We start from the raw sequence: 12,397 nt of genomic DNA on the forward strand, positions 1-12,397 counted from the left end.
TGGTAGGTTTTGGGACCCGAGTGGCGACACGCAGCGGACAGGTGCCAGCTGAACGTATGAACCGAGCTAATGAGGCTCCCACAGCTGCGGCGTAAAGCAAAGCTGCGCTGGCGTTCGGTGCTCTACAAACTTGTGGCAGCAAACGCGACCTGCGGCTGGACCGGCGCCAAGCCTGGCCCACGCCAGGGAGTTTCGCCAGCACGGATCGCTCAGGTGGGAACGTGGAAGAGTCCCTGTAGCCAGCACGTGTCTTCAATAATCGATGCTTTCCAGTGTGGACAAGGCTGAATGCCTGACAGAGCCTGTCTGGGGATGGCAACCTCCCTTGCCTGGGGCTGGCTGCTGTTTTCATAGATTGTGTTGTACTAAATGCTTTTTGAACGTGCTAAGTGCCAAGAGGCAAAAAGTAAGTGCAACCCACCCAGAAGAGCTCTTAACCATCTTCAGAGACCACTCTCTGTCCCCTGTGCCTGTCATACCTAAACAAAACCTTAATTTCACTGTATGTTTTTCCTCTGATAGGTGTTTCTTGCAGTTGTGCTCTGGCATGAGGCAGCCCTGAAAGTGTTTAAATGTCAACCCAATACAATGAACTTTTCTATGGCGTGCCGCTTCTCTGACCTGCTCAGCCTCCAAGTTGACAGGTGTGCAGACCAGAACCCCAAAAACTGGATTAAAAGTCACAGCGGGTGCAACAGTCAGCCTTCTACAGAAATGCCAGGACTGTGGGGGAAGCAGTTGCCAAGCTACTGCGCAGCGTAAGCTCCGATTTGTTCAGTGGTGCAGCTGTTTCTTTTCCTTATTTAACAACTATTTTGCCCTTGGGAAAAAGAAAAACCCAAACCTGCAAAATTTAAAGTAGTGGAATCCCAAAGGGCAAGTGCTTGGGCAGGATGTTATTTGGACTAGGTGGTCTTTAAAGGTCCCTTTCCATCCAAACCATTCTATGATCCTATGATTTAGCATCACTAGGAGGCAAGCGAAGCCTAGGGAAGGCCTATGCTGCTCTCCCCCTACAGGTATCAATGGAACGAATTAAAGAAAGAGAAAAGAGCAGCAGAGCACCTCCGTGCCCAGGAATTCACCTTTGACTAGCTGCCATTTTGCTGCTGTCCCACCTGCCAAACCTTGCCCTTTACAAAGCTGCTTATCTGAGGCTATGTTGGGGCTACCTGGTACCATTAAGGAATGGAAAATTTTCACGAGGGGAAAATTTAAAAAAAAAGAGAAAAGGCAGCAGTAACTGCCCAGTTCTGTTGCTCAGTGTGAGTCTGGCAGAGAGAGACTGCAAAGGGAAGGGGCCAGATGCCACCTTAATGGCACCATTCCCTTCAGTTCTGGAGCAGTGTGGTACTGCAAAGCCAGGCTGATACCAGGTGGAAGGAGAAGTCTCAAGCTGATACCAAAGGAGATGGGGCAAAACCCTGCCACTTAGGAACCATCCTTCCTGGCCAGGGAAAGCTGAGCACCTCAGCCCAGGCTTGGCAACATGCAAAGGGGCAACGGGGCTATGCAGCCCATAGGTAAGCTTGCTGACCATCTCAAAAGGCCACTTTGGAGCCCGCAGGGGCGGTCAGTTGGGAGCATTTGTTCCCCTGTGTTTTCCCTGGGTCGGTTCTAAAGTGTTGATTTGTTTTGCCAGTTGTAAATATGACCTTGAAGCCCCAAGTGTTCTCAGACCAGGAGAAAGAAGATGCGTGCCCATGTGCTTGTGAAGCCATATGGGTATTGTGGCAACTGCTGTTTCCAGGGGGAGCATGCCACACATGGACTAGAGGTTTGTGCTGTGCCTGTGGCTCAGCGAGTGGCACATCCATGTGGCAAAAGCATCGTCGCTGGCCATGGCTCACCGGCACAGCCAACACGTTCTGGCAGCACAGGCAGGCGCTGGCTGCCCGCTTCCCGGCTGGCTGGCTGGCTTCCCAGCGGTTAGCACGGCACCTGTCCTCCCCAGACACACCTGGGTTCGAGCAGGTGCATGCCTGGCTGTGTAGCCTTGCCATCCTGGGCCTTGGTAGTGATGCAGAACACTGTGATGCCAGCAGTGCTGGGACACACATAGCATGTGTGCTGCCTCGCAAGGGCAGGAGCTTTGCCCTCAGGTTTACATCCTCAAGTGGGGTTGCCCCACAGCAGAGCCAGGGAGAGGCTGCACCAGCCTCAGGTCACTCTGGGGGGTGAAGCTGGGCCAAGGGGGAAACACCGATTTGCATCTGGCACCTGCTCAGGTGCTGGTCTGGCCAGCAGGAAGCACCACATGTGCCTGAGCTCCAGCAGAGTCAGGGAGGAGTCAGTAAGAGTGTGCCCATAGTGAGGTTGGGGAAAAGCTCACGGGTCTCTCTGCCACACACCAGTATATGCTGGCCGGGGCAGATTTGGCTTCTTCTGGACGGCTGGACAGGCTGGAGGGTCCCTGGGGGGGGGGCTGCTTCTTGCACTGGCCTTTCCCTTGCACACTTGTGCTGCTCTCTAGGAGCCAGCACCTGCCCAGGGGGTTGCAGGGTGGCAGGCACAAGCACAGCCATGTGCCTTGGCAGGACTTTCACACCTAGTTGGGTGCCACTCTGCAGGGAGGTGGTTTTACTGCTGAGCAGCTGCACACACAGCTCTGCCCAGCACCACAGGACAGCGTTACTGCAGCATCCCGAGAGGCTGGCCACATCTCAGCCTCATCCAGGACTGACATAGCCACTGACTCCTCTCTTTGCTGCAAACCCTAATTCCAGCTTGGTCCTGCAGCCAGCATGCCGGCAGGGGAGGGGTGCAGGTAAATCCAGCAAAGCTCAGCATCACCCCAGGGCTTCCTGCTGGGAATGATCCATCCTTTGGGAAGTGGAGGGGACCCAGAATGCACTATGCTTGGCAGCCACCATTCCTGGAGGTGCCAAGAACGAGGGCTCTTGGTGCACCCCAGTACAGCAGCAGGAGATAAGCACACACATGCGCAAAGGGGACGGGCACAGGGAGTCTCCGAGCTCCCTGCCGGCGTGGGAAGGGTAGGGTGCTCGTGGCTGGGACATGCCTGTGGAAAAGGACTTCTCTGGCAACAGGCTGGGGAGCATGCCCAGCTCCAAGGGACTCCATGGCCTCCAATTATTGCTGAAGAAACAGACAGCAAAGCCAGCTTTGTATGAAACCCGATTATTCAAATTTATTAACATCAAGAATTATGCAATGATGCTGTAGATTTTTTTTTTTATTAACAAATAGAAAACAGACTGTATACAACAGTGACCCCTACAGCACTATGCATCCACAAGGTAAAAATGAATGTGTCCTCCAACGTTACCAACCCTGGATTGCTGATTTCAACGGAGTTTGGATTCTTAACATTCGGAATACATGTGATAATACAATTAGATACCCTTCCACCACCTTTATTCATAACTCAATGCACTCGAAAGAGGGCTGTTCACTCCCTATCTTTAGTGCAAGCGTGATATAATAAGGAGTATTAATATATAGTACCATTAAATTAAGTCCAGTAGTCTTGCCACATTGGTTCATTAGAACGTCCTGAAGTAGCGGAAAGTACAATATTCTAGTGACTTTTTAACATTTGCAGGATAGCAGAAATTATAGATACACCCAACCTCCGAAGCCATGTGTACTCCCCTCCCCTTCCCTGCGGTACCCTGCTTTCCAAAGGGAGCCCGCCTGGCTCTGCTCTGGGGCTGGCTGGGCTTGTGCTCCTTGCCTCTGTAAATGCTCCGATGCCCTTCACGGGTGAGAGGTGGCAGAACGGCGCCTGCACGCGCAGAACCGCGGGATGAAGGAAAAAAAGGCCGTGTCTCGCTCTTTCCATCCCCTCCCCGGGGAAGGGTGGGACCTGCTCCCTTCTCCTGCCCCCTTCCCAGCGAGACACACAGAAAGAGACTTGGTTGGGAGCCCAGAGTCTGGGATTTTTGGGTCTCTCACAAACAATGTGACGACAACTCACGTCATATCGGGATCTGCCAATACACACGGTCACTGGATCGGTTTTAACACGCGTCATAACAGGACTGAATGGTTTCCAGCTGACAAAGGGGACCGCCTCTCCGGCAACCCCACATGCCCTCCCAAACCCAAACCTACTCAGGAAATAATGGGGGGGGGGGGGGGGGGGGGAAGGAGAGGGCTAAAAAAATAATTGGTAGCTTAGGTCCAGTTTCCATGAAATTTCATATTCTACAGAGGATTAAAAAGCAGCCTACGGGGAATGGAGCCGGGCAAGAACCACAAGCCAGCTGCTGCAAATTACCAAGGAAGCTGCACTAAAATGGGCAGAGCCAGCAGTGACTGGGTTGAAATAAACACAGGGCAGTAAAAAATGTAAAAAGCAAAAAAAGGAAATGAAAAAAAAACCAAACCCCAAAACCAACCAACTCCCAAAGGTTTGGTGGGTCCAGTTCTGCCTGGGCAAAACATTAAGACTTGCAAAAAATAAAAAGAGAGAGGAGATTATAAAAACCACTAGTAACTATTTTACATGTTTAAAAAAAAGATCCCATTCCACCCACCTAAAGCCTCGCTGTGAAATGCAGTCGCGTGAGAAAGGGCGAGAGATGCACATGAGCAGAAATTCAGCCAGAGACTGGAAATGCTTTTGGAGTCAGATTCCCTCTTTTGGCGCTGGGGCGAAGTTCCTAAATGCCGTGGTCAGAACTGGTTGGCATGGAGGTCTGCAGCCTGGGCAGCACCCCCGTCTGTACAGAAGGACTGAGGAATGGGCGGCTCTGGCTCAGAGGGACCCATCTCCACTCCTAGACATCCCCACCGCGACTGGAGGAAAGCACTAGTTACGTTGCATAGTGGTCGAAGCTGCCGAGATACTCCAGTGCGGCTCTGTAGCACAGCTGGTACTGGTCCTGCAAGCCAGCAAGGGGAGGGGAGCGTGAGAGGCGTGGACCCAAACTCATTGGGCAGCCATCTCCCCTCCCTTCTCCCACAGATCTCCTGCCACCCTGGGGAGGAGGGGACACTCACCTCTGTCTGCACCATGGCTGGCCGCTGCGTCCGCAAGGTCTTCACCGTCTGGAACATGTCCACCACCCCCTCGTAGCGCATCCTCTCCAGCACGATGCTCAGTGTGATGAACACGCCTGTGCGCCCTACCCCAGCACTGTGAAAAGGGAGCAAGACATGCTGTTAGAGAGTGCTGCAAGCCCATGGAGCAGGGGGACCTGCACAGTAGGGCCAGGAGTGGCCACAGGGACATTTCCAGACAAAAGGTGACCCCTCCCAGCCCCATGAGGCACACTGATACTGCCTTGCCTGTGGGCCAAGCTGCCACAGCACTCTGCCCTGCTGTAGGACTCTTCCAAGGAGCTACAAATCATAGAATCATCGAATGTGTTAGGTTGGAAGGGACCTTTAAAGGTCATCTAGTCCAACCCCCCTGCAGTGAGCAGGGGCATCTTCACTAGATCAGGCTGCTCAGAGCCCCATCAAGCCTGACCTTGAGTATCTCCAGGAATGGGGTCTGCACTACCTCTCTGGTAACCCCTTCTACCCTCATACTGAAGAACTTTTTCCTAATATCCTCCCCTTTTGTAGTTCAAAACCATCACCCCTCGTCCTACTGCTATGTGCCCTCGTGAGCAGTTCTTCCTCAGCTTTCTTATAGGTACTCCATCAGTACTACCAGGGCACAGGGTTCACCCAGTCACCTGGCAGAAAGGCTGCCAGTGGCACCTGTGGATGTTGCTGCCTCCTTGTCCCCTGCCAGCCTCTTGCCATTGGCAAGCCAGACCTGGCAGCTGCCTGGATGAGCAAAGTAGGAGACATCTCCGAAGGCTGATGAAGGTAGAGGTGGGCAGTGACCTATCCTCACTCACCTGCAGTGCACCGTGATGGGCCCGTCCTGCCCGAACTGCTCCTTGGTCTTGTGCACCTGCCCAATGAAGTCGATGAAGCCCTCTCCCGTCTTTGGCACTCCCTGCTCAGGCCAGTCTGTGAACTGGAACTGGCGAATGGTCCGTGACTGGCCATCCTGAGGGGATAAGGGTGTTAGACATGAAACATGGGTGAGGAGACAGCAAGAGGGGCTGATCTCACTCCTCTCAGCATTGGTGCTGCTGACCTGCTCTCAGAGGCCCTTGTCCAGGCCAGGGTAGAGGGTGCACAGCCCACGGATGAGGGATGGCCTCTGCCCTCTCATGTTCACCCCAGAGTGGCTGAGCTGAGCAGGGCCCTGCAGGGTCTGTTGGGTCAGTGCCCTGGTTCTGTTTGGGGTACAGCTCCACCCCAGAACTGTGCTTGCTGTCACACTGGGGTCCTGTGCCTGGTCAGATGTTGCACAGAGGGGCGTGAGGTGCAGGGGGGCCCATGTGAGATGCTTGCCCCTGTCCACAGGGGCAGGGTCAGGTGCTGATGGGGATCAATGAGCTGTTCACTGGGGCTGTTGCAGCCATCAAGGAAGGAACATGCTATGAAAGGAGCAGCAAGTGGGGGCAGCAGCTCCTCTGTCTGCACTGCAAGACAGCACCTTGCTTTGTGTTCCCTCCAGGAGCTGCTGTAGGCACGGAGCAGGGCAGAGGTGAGGCAGAGGCATAGGAGGCAGGGGCACTGGGGACCCAGCAGTGGTACTCACCCTGGCATCTGTCACCTTGAACTCCCGGAGGATGTACTGTGGCATGTTGTACTCTGCCATGGGGTCCACCACAAAGTACTGGTACCGGGCAGAGCGCTCTGCGGGCCAGTACTGGTGGCACTTCTCCTGTGGATGAGGAGCATGGTAAGACATCAGCACTGACAAGCTGCTGCTCCTCCCTCCCACTGCCTGGGTGGATACGTGGCTATGAGGCCCAGGGTCAGCCATGGGACATGCCAGTGGGAGGCTGGCCCAGAGCAGCTGCTGCTGGGGACAGACTGGGGTGAGCCACGAAGAGGCTGTTCCCACAGACTGCAGCCAAACAGACCCCTTCTCCCCTGAGCAGATTCGTACCCGGCCCATCTCACGCAGCTTTGTCAACATCACCACGATGGTGGAGTTGTGCTCCCAGAGCATCCGCCAGAAATCCTCTGTGGTCTCAGCCAGTGGTCCTTGCGTGGCGATGTAGGCCTTCTGCTGCCTGTGACAAACATAACACTGCTCAGACCAGTGCCTGGAGGTGGGCAGCAGCTATTCCTGGGTGCTGGTGTACTGCGAGGGCTGGAGACAGGGGCTCTGGTGATGCAGCTGTGGGAAGCAGGCTGCTAGGACCAGCCATGGACTCTGGGGGAAGGATGAGCCTGCCCAGCATCTGTCTTCCAAGTACTCCACATGGATGCAGTGGGCACCAGCAGGTGCAGGATCCAGAAAGGCTGCTGGTCCTTGCTGGGGTGAGTGTCCTAGCCCAGCCTCTTGCTGCTGCTTGTCTCCAGCACTGCTGCACTGAGAGCCTTCTCAGCACCCAGGCCCACATGAGCAGGCTGCCAGCACCCATCCGGGCTGAAAGGAGAGGCTGTGCTTGGGGACGATCCCAGCAGCACCCCCAGGTTCCTGCACATTTACTCTGCAGCACCCACTGTCCCTCCCATTGCACGGGAAGACACAGAGCAACTGCATCAGGTCCCCTGGACCCCGCACGCCAGCTAATAGCTAGGGCAGCACGGCCACCCCAAATACCATTTTGCCAACTTCTCCAAAGCTTCCAAATTTGCCCTCAGTTCCTCTGCGAACCAGAGCATCTCTCCAAACGTCCCGTGTGAAAGCAGAGCTTGACCTGCTAGCCCAGCCCCCACCCCAAGAGAGCACCCTCGGTACTCTGGGCTCTGAGATGCGCCGGCTCCAGCACGCTGGTGCTTTGGCTTTGCCGAGCGCCCAGCCTGGCAAGCCGGGCACGCCGGCTTTGCCACTGCGGGGCGCCGGAGCCCGCGCGACGAGGGGCGGCATCCTCCCGTCCATCCTCCCGTCCAGCATTTCATCTCTCCCCTGGTGCTAAAACTTAACGAACGTGCTGCAGGACAGCTAGAACGTGCAGGATGAAGACAGGGTCTGCTTCAAGGTGGATTTATAAGACATCGTAAAAAGCAGGGAGTAGGGGTGCTGGATGAAACAAGAGAGCTGATAAAGATGCAGCACTGGTGATGTCTGCAGGACCTTGGGCCAACTGGTCTCTTTAGATAATATGGAGAAGATTGCTCGGTTCAGAGGAAAGGATGGGAAGAGATAATGGTGCTCTCTGGAGATGGGGTAGGTAGCACATGAAATGGTACCACCTGCCGTGCTGGCAGCTCCCTCTCTCCATAGGGTCACCAAGGGGCAGGTGCCAGGCAGGCAGCCGCAGTCATGGCACGGTGCTGGCCAGCTTGCAGCCACACAGAGAAGAGGGAGCAGAGGCTGCTCCGTGACAGCTTTTCTCCAGCAACTTCACCCTCCCCTACTACTCCATCCCACCCCGAGGGAGCCTGGCTTGCTGCAGTTTTGCTGCCTTGGGATGCTCCCCTCCTGCTCCTTGCCCACTCCTGCCTCTGCATAGCCCTTCCCCCTGCCCCCTCCTGGGCTCAGCTGCTGCAGCAGGGATGAAGACACAGAGCTGCTGGCCTGGCTGCGCCAACATCTGTTCCCTTTGGCAGTGCCTGTTGCTCCTGGGAGGCCACCAGACCAGAAGCAGCATTTGGGCAGGGCCAAGCTGGAGGGGCACCATGCCATGTCCATCACTGTATCCCCAGCTCCCACAGTGGGTGACTCTCTTGCGATGGCACACAAAGAGATGACAGGAATGAGCCATTTGGATCTGGTCTGGATTAGTGTCCAGGATTTGGCTGGGAAGGCGATGTGGCCATTGAGCTGTTTCCCTGCATTCTCCTCCCCTGGCACTTGGTGTCTGAGAACATGATGCCAGCAGTTGGATACAGAAGCCGCAAGTATTCTTACTGCACCAGATCTTAATTTGTGCTTTCTAAAAGGTATCCCAGGGACCTGAACCCTGTGACAGGCTCCCCGGTATCCAGCACCAGCCCTGCCTGAGGATCCAGACTCTCCCCAAAATCAAAACGTGATGATCAGCATTGGGGTCCCACCTGGATCAGCCATGCAGTGCAAGCACACTTCTACCTCTGGTTGCTACAGGTCTGCCTTAGATGCTGCAGGTATAAAACACATGCCAAGGGATGCCTACCAAAAGACACTAAACCTCTTCAGAAGCCAGCACAGTCTCCCAGCACAGCCATGTGGGCCTCTGCCTACAGCAATGCAAGCCAGCCTGGCAGCACTCACAAGCAATCCTCCCATATCATCTCTCTACTCACAGGAGCTCCTGAGATGATGGAAATTGATAAAATGCAACAAAGTGACCCCCATCCCACCTCTAGGCAGCCAGGACCTCGGGAAAGGGGAGAAGGCATCTCTGCCCAAGTTCCCAAGCAAACAGGACAGGTTTGCCCAGGCATCTAAGGTGGCCCTTACCTGTATCCATCTATGAAGCTGGCATTGATGTAATCAGAGCCCTCGACACCCCGGATGGGCTGCAGACAGACTCTCGTCAGCTCGTATGGCATGATGTTCACGAGGCGGTTCTTGAACTTGTTGCAGGGGAGGTTGGCACTGATGAAACGTGAGGTATGTGCTTTAGAGTTGGCCAGCAGCTGAAAGAGATCGAGACATGTCAGACCCCTGCTGTGGATGCAGCAGTCTGGGGGCAAAAACTGGGAGCCTGGCAGCAGGCAGGGCAGGCAGGAGTCACTTGGGACACACAGACGGGCTCTCTCGTCTGACTGAGGGCTGGACCAGCCCTTTACAGAGGAGGCTACACCCAGCTGCATTTCACACTAGATGACTCTTGTTATTCAGTATCATGATGCTGCACACCTAGGCATGGCTTGGCCTCACTGCTGGGTGTCGGTGCATGGCTCTAGGTGATATCAGGGGGAAAAGCCTGCACTGACCTTGTGGCGTGGCCCCAAAGCTGCTCACAGAGGAGTGGAGACCCACAGCAGCCCTCTGACCCACAATGCTGTGTACCTTGCTGAACCAGGGACACATGCCTGGTGGTGTCAGGAAAGGAAAGCTTTCCATCCACTGACAACGTCTTGCTATTTACTTCTCACCCCAGAGGAACCCAAGAAAAATATGAGAATTGTGACAGTTTTAGGTAAAGTAGATCTATTTTAGGTTATTGTGAGACATTTTATGGTTCTCTTTTGAGTCCTGTAAACTGGAGTCATGGTAAACGTGTTACCTAGATCTGCTGGCAGAGACATTCGAACAGAAGTTCCTCTTCTTTTTTTTTTTTTTCTTTTTTCTCATTCCCCAAAAGACTCTCTCCAACATCTCCAGAGCCACCCTTCTCTGTGTGTGGCAGCTGGTCCCAGCAACAGGGTTGCTCTTTCGGGAGTGATGCAGCCATGCTAGGCCCTCCCACCTCCTGCTCCCCAGGCTCTCCTGTGCAGTGGACACTGCCAGGGCTCAGAGACAGAGGTTACTACTGCTCCAAAGAGACCCCTGGAGACAGCATGTTTTTATCTGTCTTACAACAGAGTTGCTGACGATGAGCCCAGTTCTGTGGCACCCCAGGTTTCTCAGGGTGGATATCACCAGGAGATACTAATGCAGTATGTTCTACTGTCCCCCAAACCCAGGGCACCAGCAGTTCTGGTGACCACAGGTCTGAGCCACTCAGTTTTCCCCAGTTTATGGAGAAAGTCAATATTTTGCCTCTCCTGCTCCTTTGTCATTTGTCATTGGAGGGAATCCCCAGGGTGAAGCTGTACTGCTGCAGTTCATTTCACAGCCTGCATGGTCTGCTGCCTCCCTGCATGAGCTATATTCCTCTGCATGACTTCACTGGACTAACGCACCTCATCTGAGAATATGGGCGCTTACCAGAGCTCACTTCCATCTCCCAGGCTCTAACAAATACCTGCAGTAGGCAGTCACAGATACAGATAGCAAAATGTGGGCTTAGCTTCTTAAAACCAACGTGCCTTAAAACACCGCCTTCCTTCATCAGTTCTAGACACTGAGGCTCGGTGTCGAGGTGGTTAAAAGATAACAGAGCTCAGCACTGAAGAAATGAGACTATAAATGTCTCACATATTTAAATTGGAGCCGTTTCCAGACAAGTTGTTCACAGTAACATCAATTATCACTAACACGATCTGCATCTGATTTCAGATGCAGCTCCCGCCGCACAGTGAACCTAGAGCAGAACGTGCTGCTGAGAACTGCACATCCATCTGCCTTTTATATCCTCCCCAGAAGCTGCCAATCCAGGGGGGACCATGGCCGACACAGGCTTTACAATTCAAATGTATTTAAAACCACTGCCTACCTGGCTTAAAAACACACAGAAGAGTAACTGTAGCGATCCACAGCTCTCCTCTCCCAGCCCCTGGGTGAGCAGCTCAGTGGGGCTGTGTGGGCACAGGCAGGGGTGCTGGGGAAGGGGGGTAACTGGGCCTCAGTCACCTACCTTGAATTCCAGCTCCATTGCAGTAACGCTCTCGCCTGGTGGCACCTGGGTCAGCTTCTGGATGTGAGCAAAGAGGTTGCGTGCAGGCACCTCGGTATTGCCACAGGTGGCGGCCTCCAGCAAGGCCTCGTGGATGAAGATGTACTGGTCCTCCGTCTGCACCATGTAGTTGCGCTGGGAGCGCATGCACGTCACGTGGCCGTAGATGTCCACGGTCTTCTCATGCTTCATCCGCTCCAGCATGGCATCGATGACAATGAAGCAGCCAGTTCTGCCCACGCCGGCACTGCGGAGACAGAGCACGCGGCCTGCGGTGACACTGTCCCCTGCAGACACCACACAGGCTCTGCTCTTGCTTAAGAGAGCGCCCAGTCCTAGCGTGCACAATACGGGAGTGAAGGCTGCTCCCCACACTGAGGGCTGACAAGCTGAGCCCCAGACAAGAGGTGACCAGAGGAGAGAAAGAGGGAGAGGCACAGGAGAATGTGGGGGGCTACGCAGCCCTTCTGCTGTCCCCCTTTCGCTGATGGAACAGAAGGGACATGGTGTCACTCTGCTGGTCCCTGCAGTAGCTGGCAGCACTTCCACAGAGGAGAAATGTGTTTAACAGGCATGAGAGTGACAGTGTATGTGTGCATGGAGTCAGGAGACAGGAAATCCAGGCTGGGCCCATAATTCCAAGCCTGCTCATCCCATAATCTGGGTCACTGTTTCCTAACCCGTAAAATGAGGCCAGCCAGCCCAGGAGGGGAAAGCAGCAAGGTGAGGTCAGGCACTGCTGTACTGAGCCCTCTGGTCAAGCACTGGATGCCTCTCCATGTCTGCTGGAAGGGCAGCAGCAATCCCCAAACCGCTCACCCTGACTGCGCACCCTGAAAACAACAGACGCGCTGACACGACTTGTAAACACAGGCAGAGATACCGAGCTAGACAACTTCCTCATTTATGGTGCAAGTCAGATCCTTAACAGGGCTTTAATACAGCTTGTTTGTGTGTTAATTATACCCCACTCCCATCTG

At 54.4% G+C, this 12,397-nt stretch overlaps 1 protein-coding gene across 1 annotated transcript in view; it reads right to left on the reverse strand.

Moving 5' to 3' along the window:
• Window positions 1-4,781: 4,781 nt before the first annotated feature.
• The window catches only part of PTPRF (protein tyrosine phosphatase receptor type F), a gene marked incomplete at both ends in the record, with an annotated part of 250,710 nt that continues 243,094 nt past the window's right edge, over window positions 4,782-12,397 (reverse strand). The window contains 7 exons of the mRNA XM_084266106.1: window positions 4,782-4,850; window positions 4,969-5,104; window positions 5,820-5,974; window positions 6,575-6,700; window positions 6,929-7,055; window positions 9,374-9,552; window positions 11,379-11,664. Coding sequence (XP_084122232.1) covers window positions 4,782-4,850; window positions 4,969-5,104; window positions 5,820-5,974; window positions 6,575-6,700; window positions 6,929-7,055; window positions 9,374-9,552; window positions 11,379-11,664 — 1,078 coding nt within the window. The remainder of the gene's footprint in view (window positions 4,851-4,968; window positions 5,105-5,819; window positions 5,975-6,574; window positions 6,701-6,928; window positions 7,056-9,373; window positions 9,553-11,378; window positions 11,665-12,397) is intronic.

Source organism: Gallinula chloropus (genome assembly GCF_964237585.1).
Source record: "Gallinula chloropus genome assembly, chromosome: 6".
In the NCBI taxonomy this organism is placed as follows: domain Eukaryota; kingdom Metazoa; phylum Chordata; class Aves; order Gruiformes; family Rallidae; genus Gallinula; species Gallinula chloropus.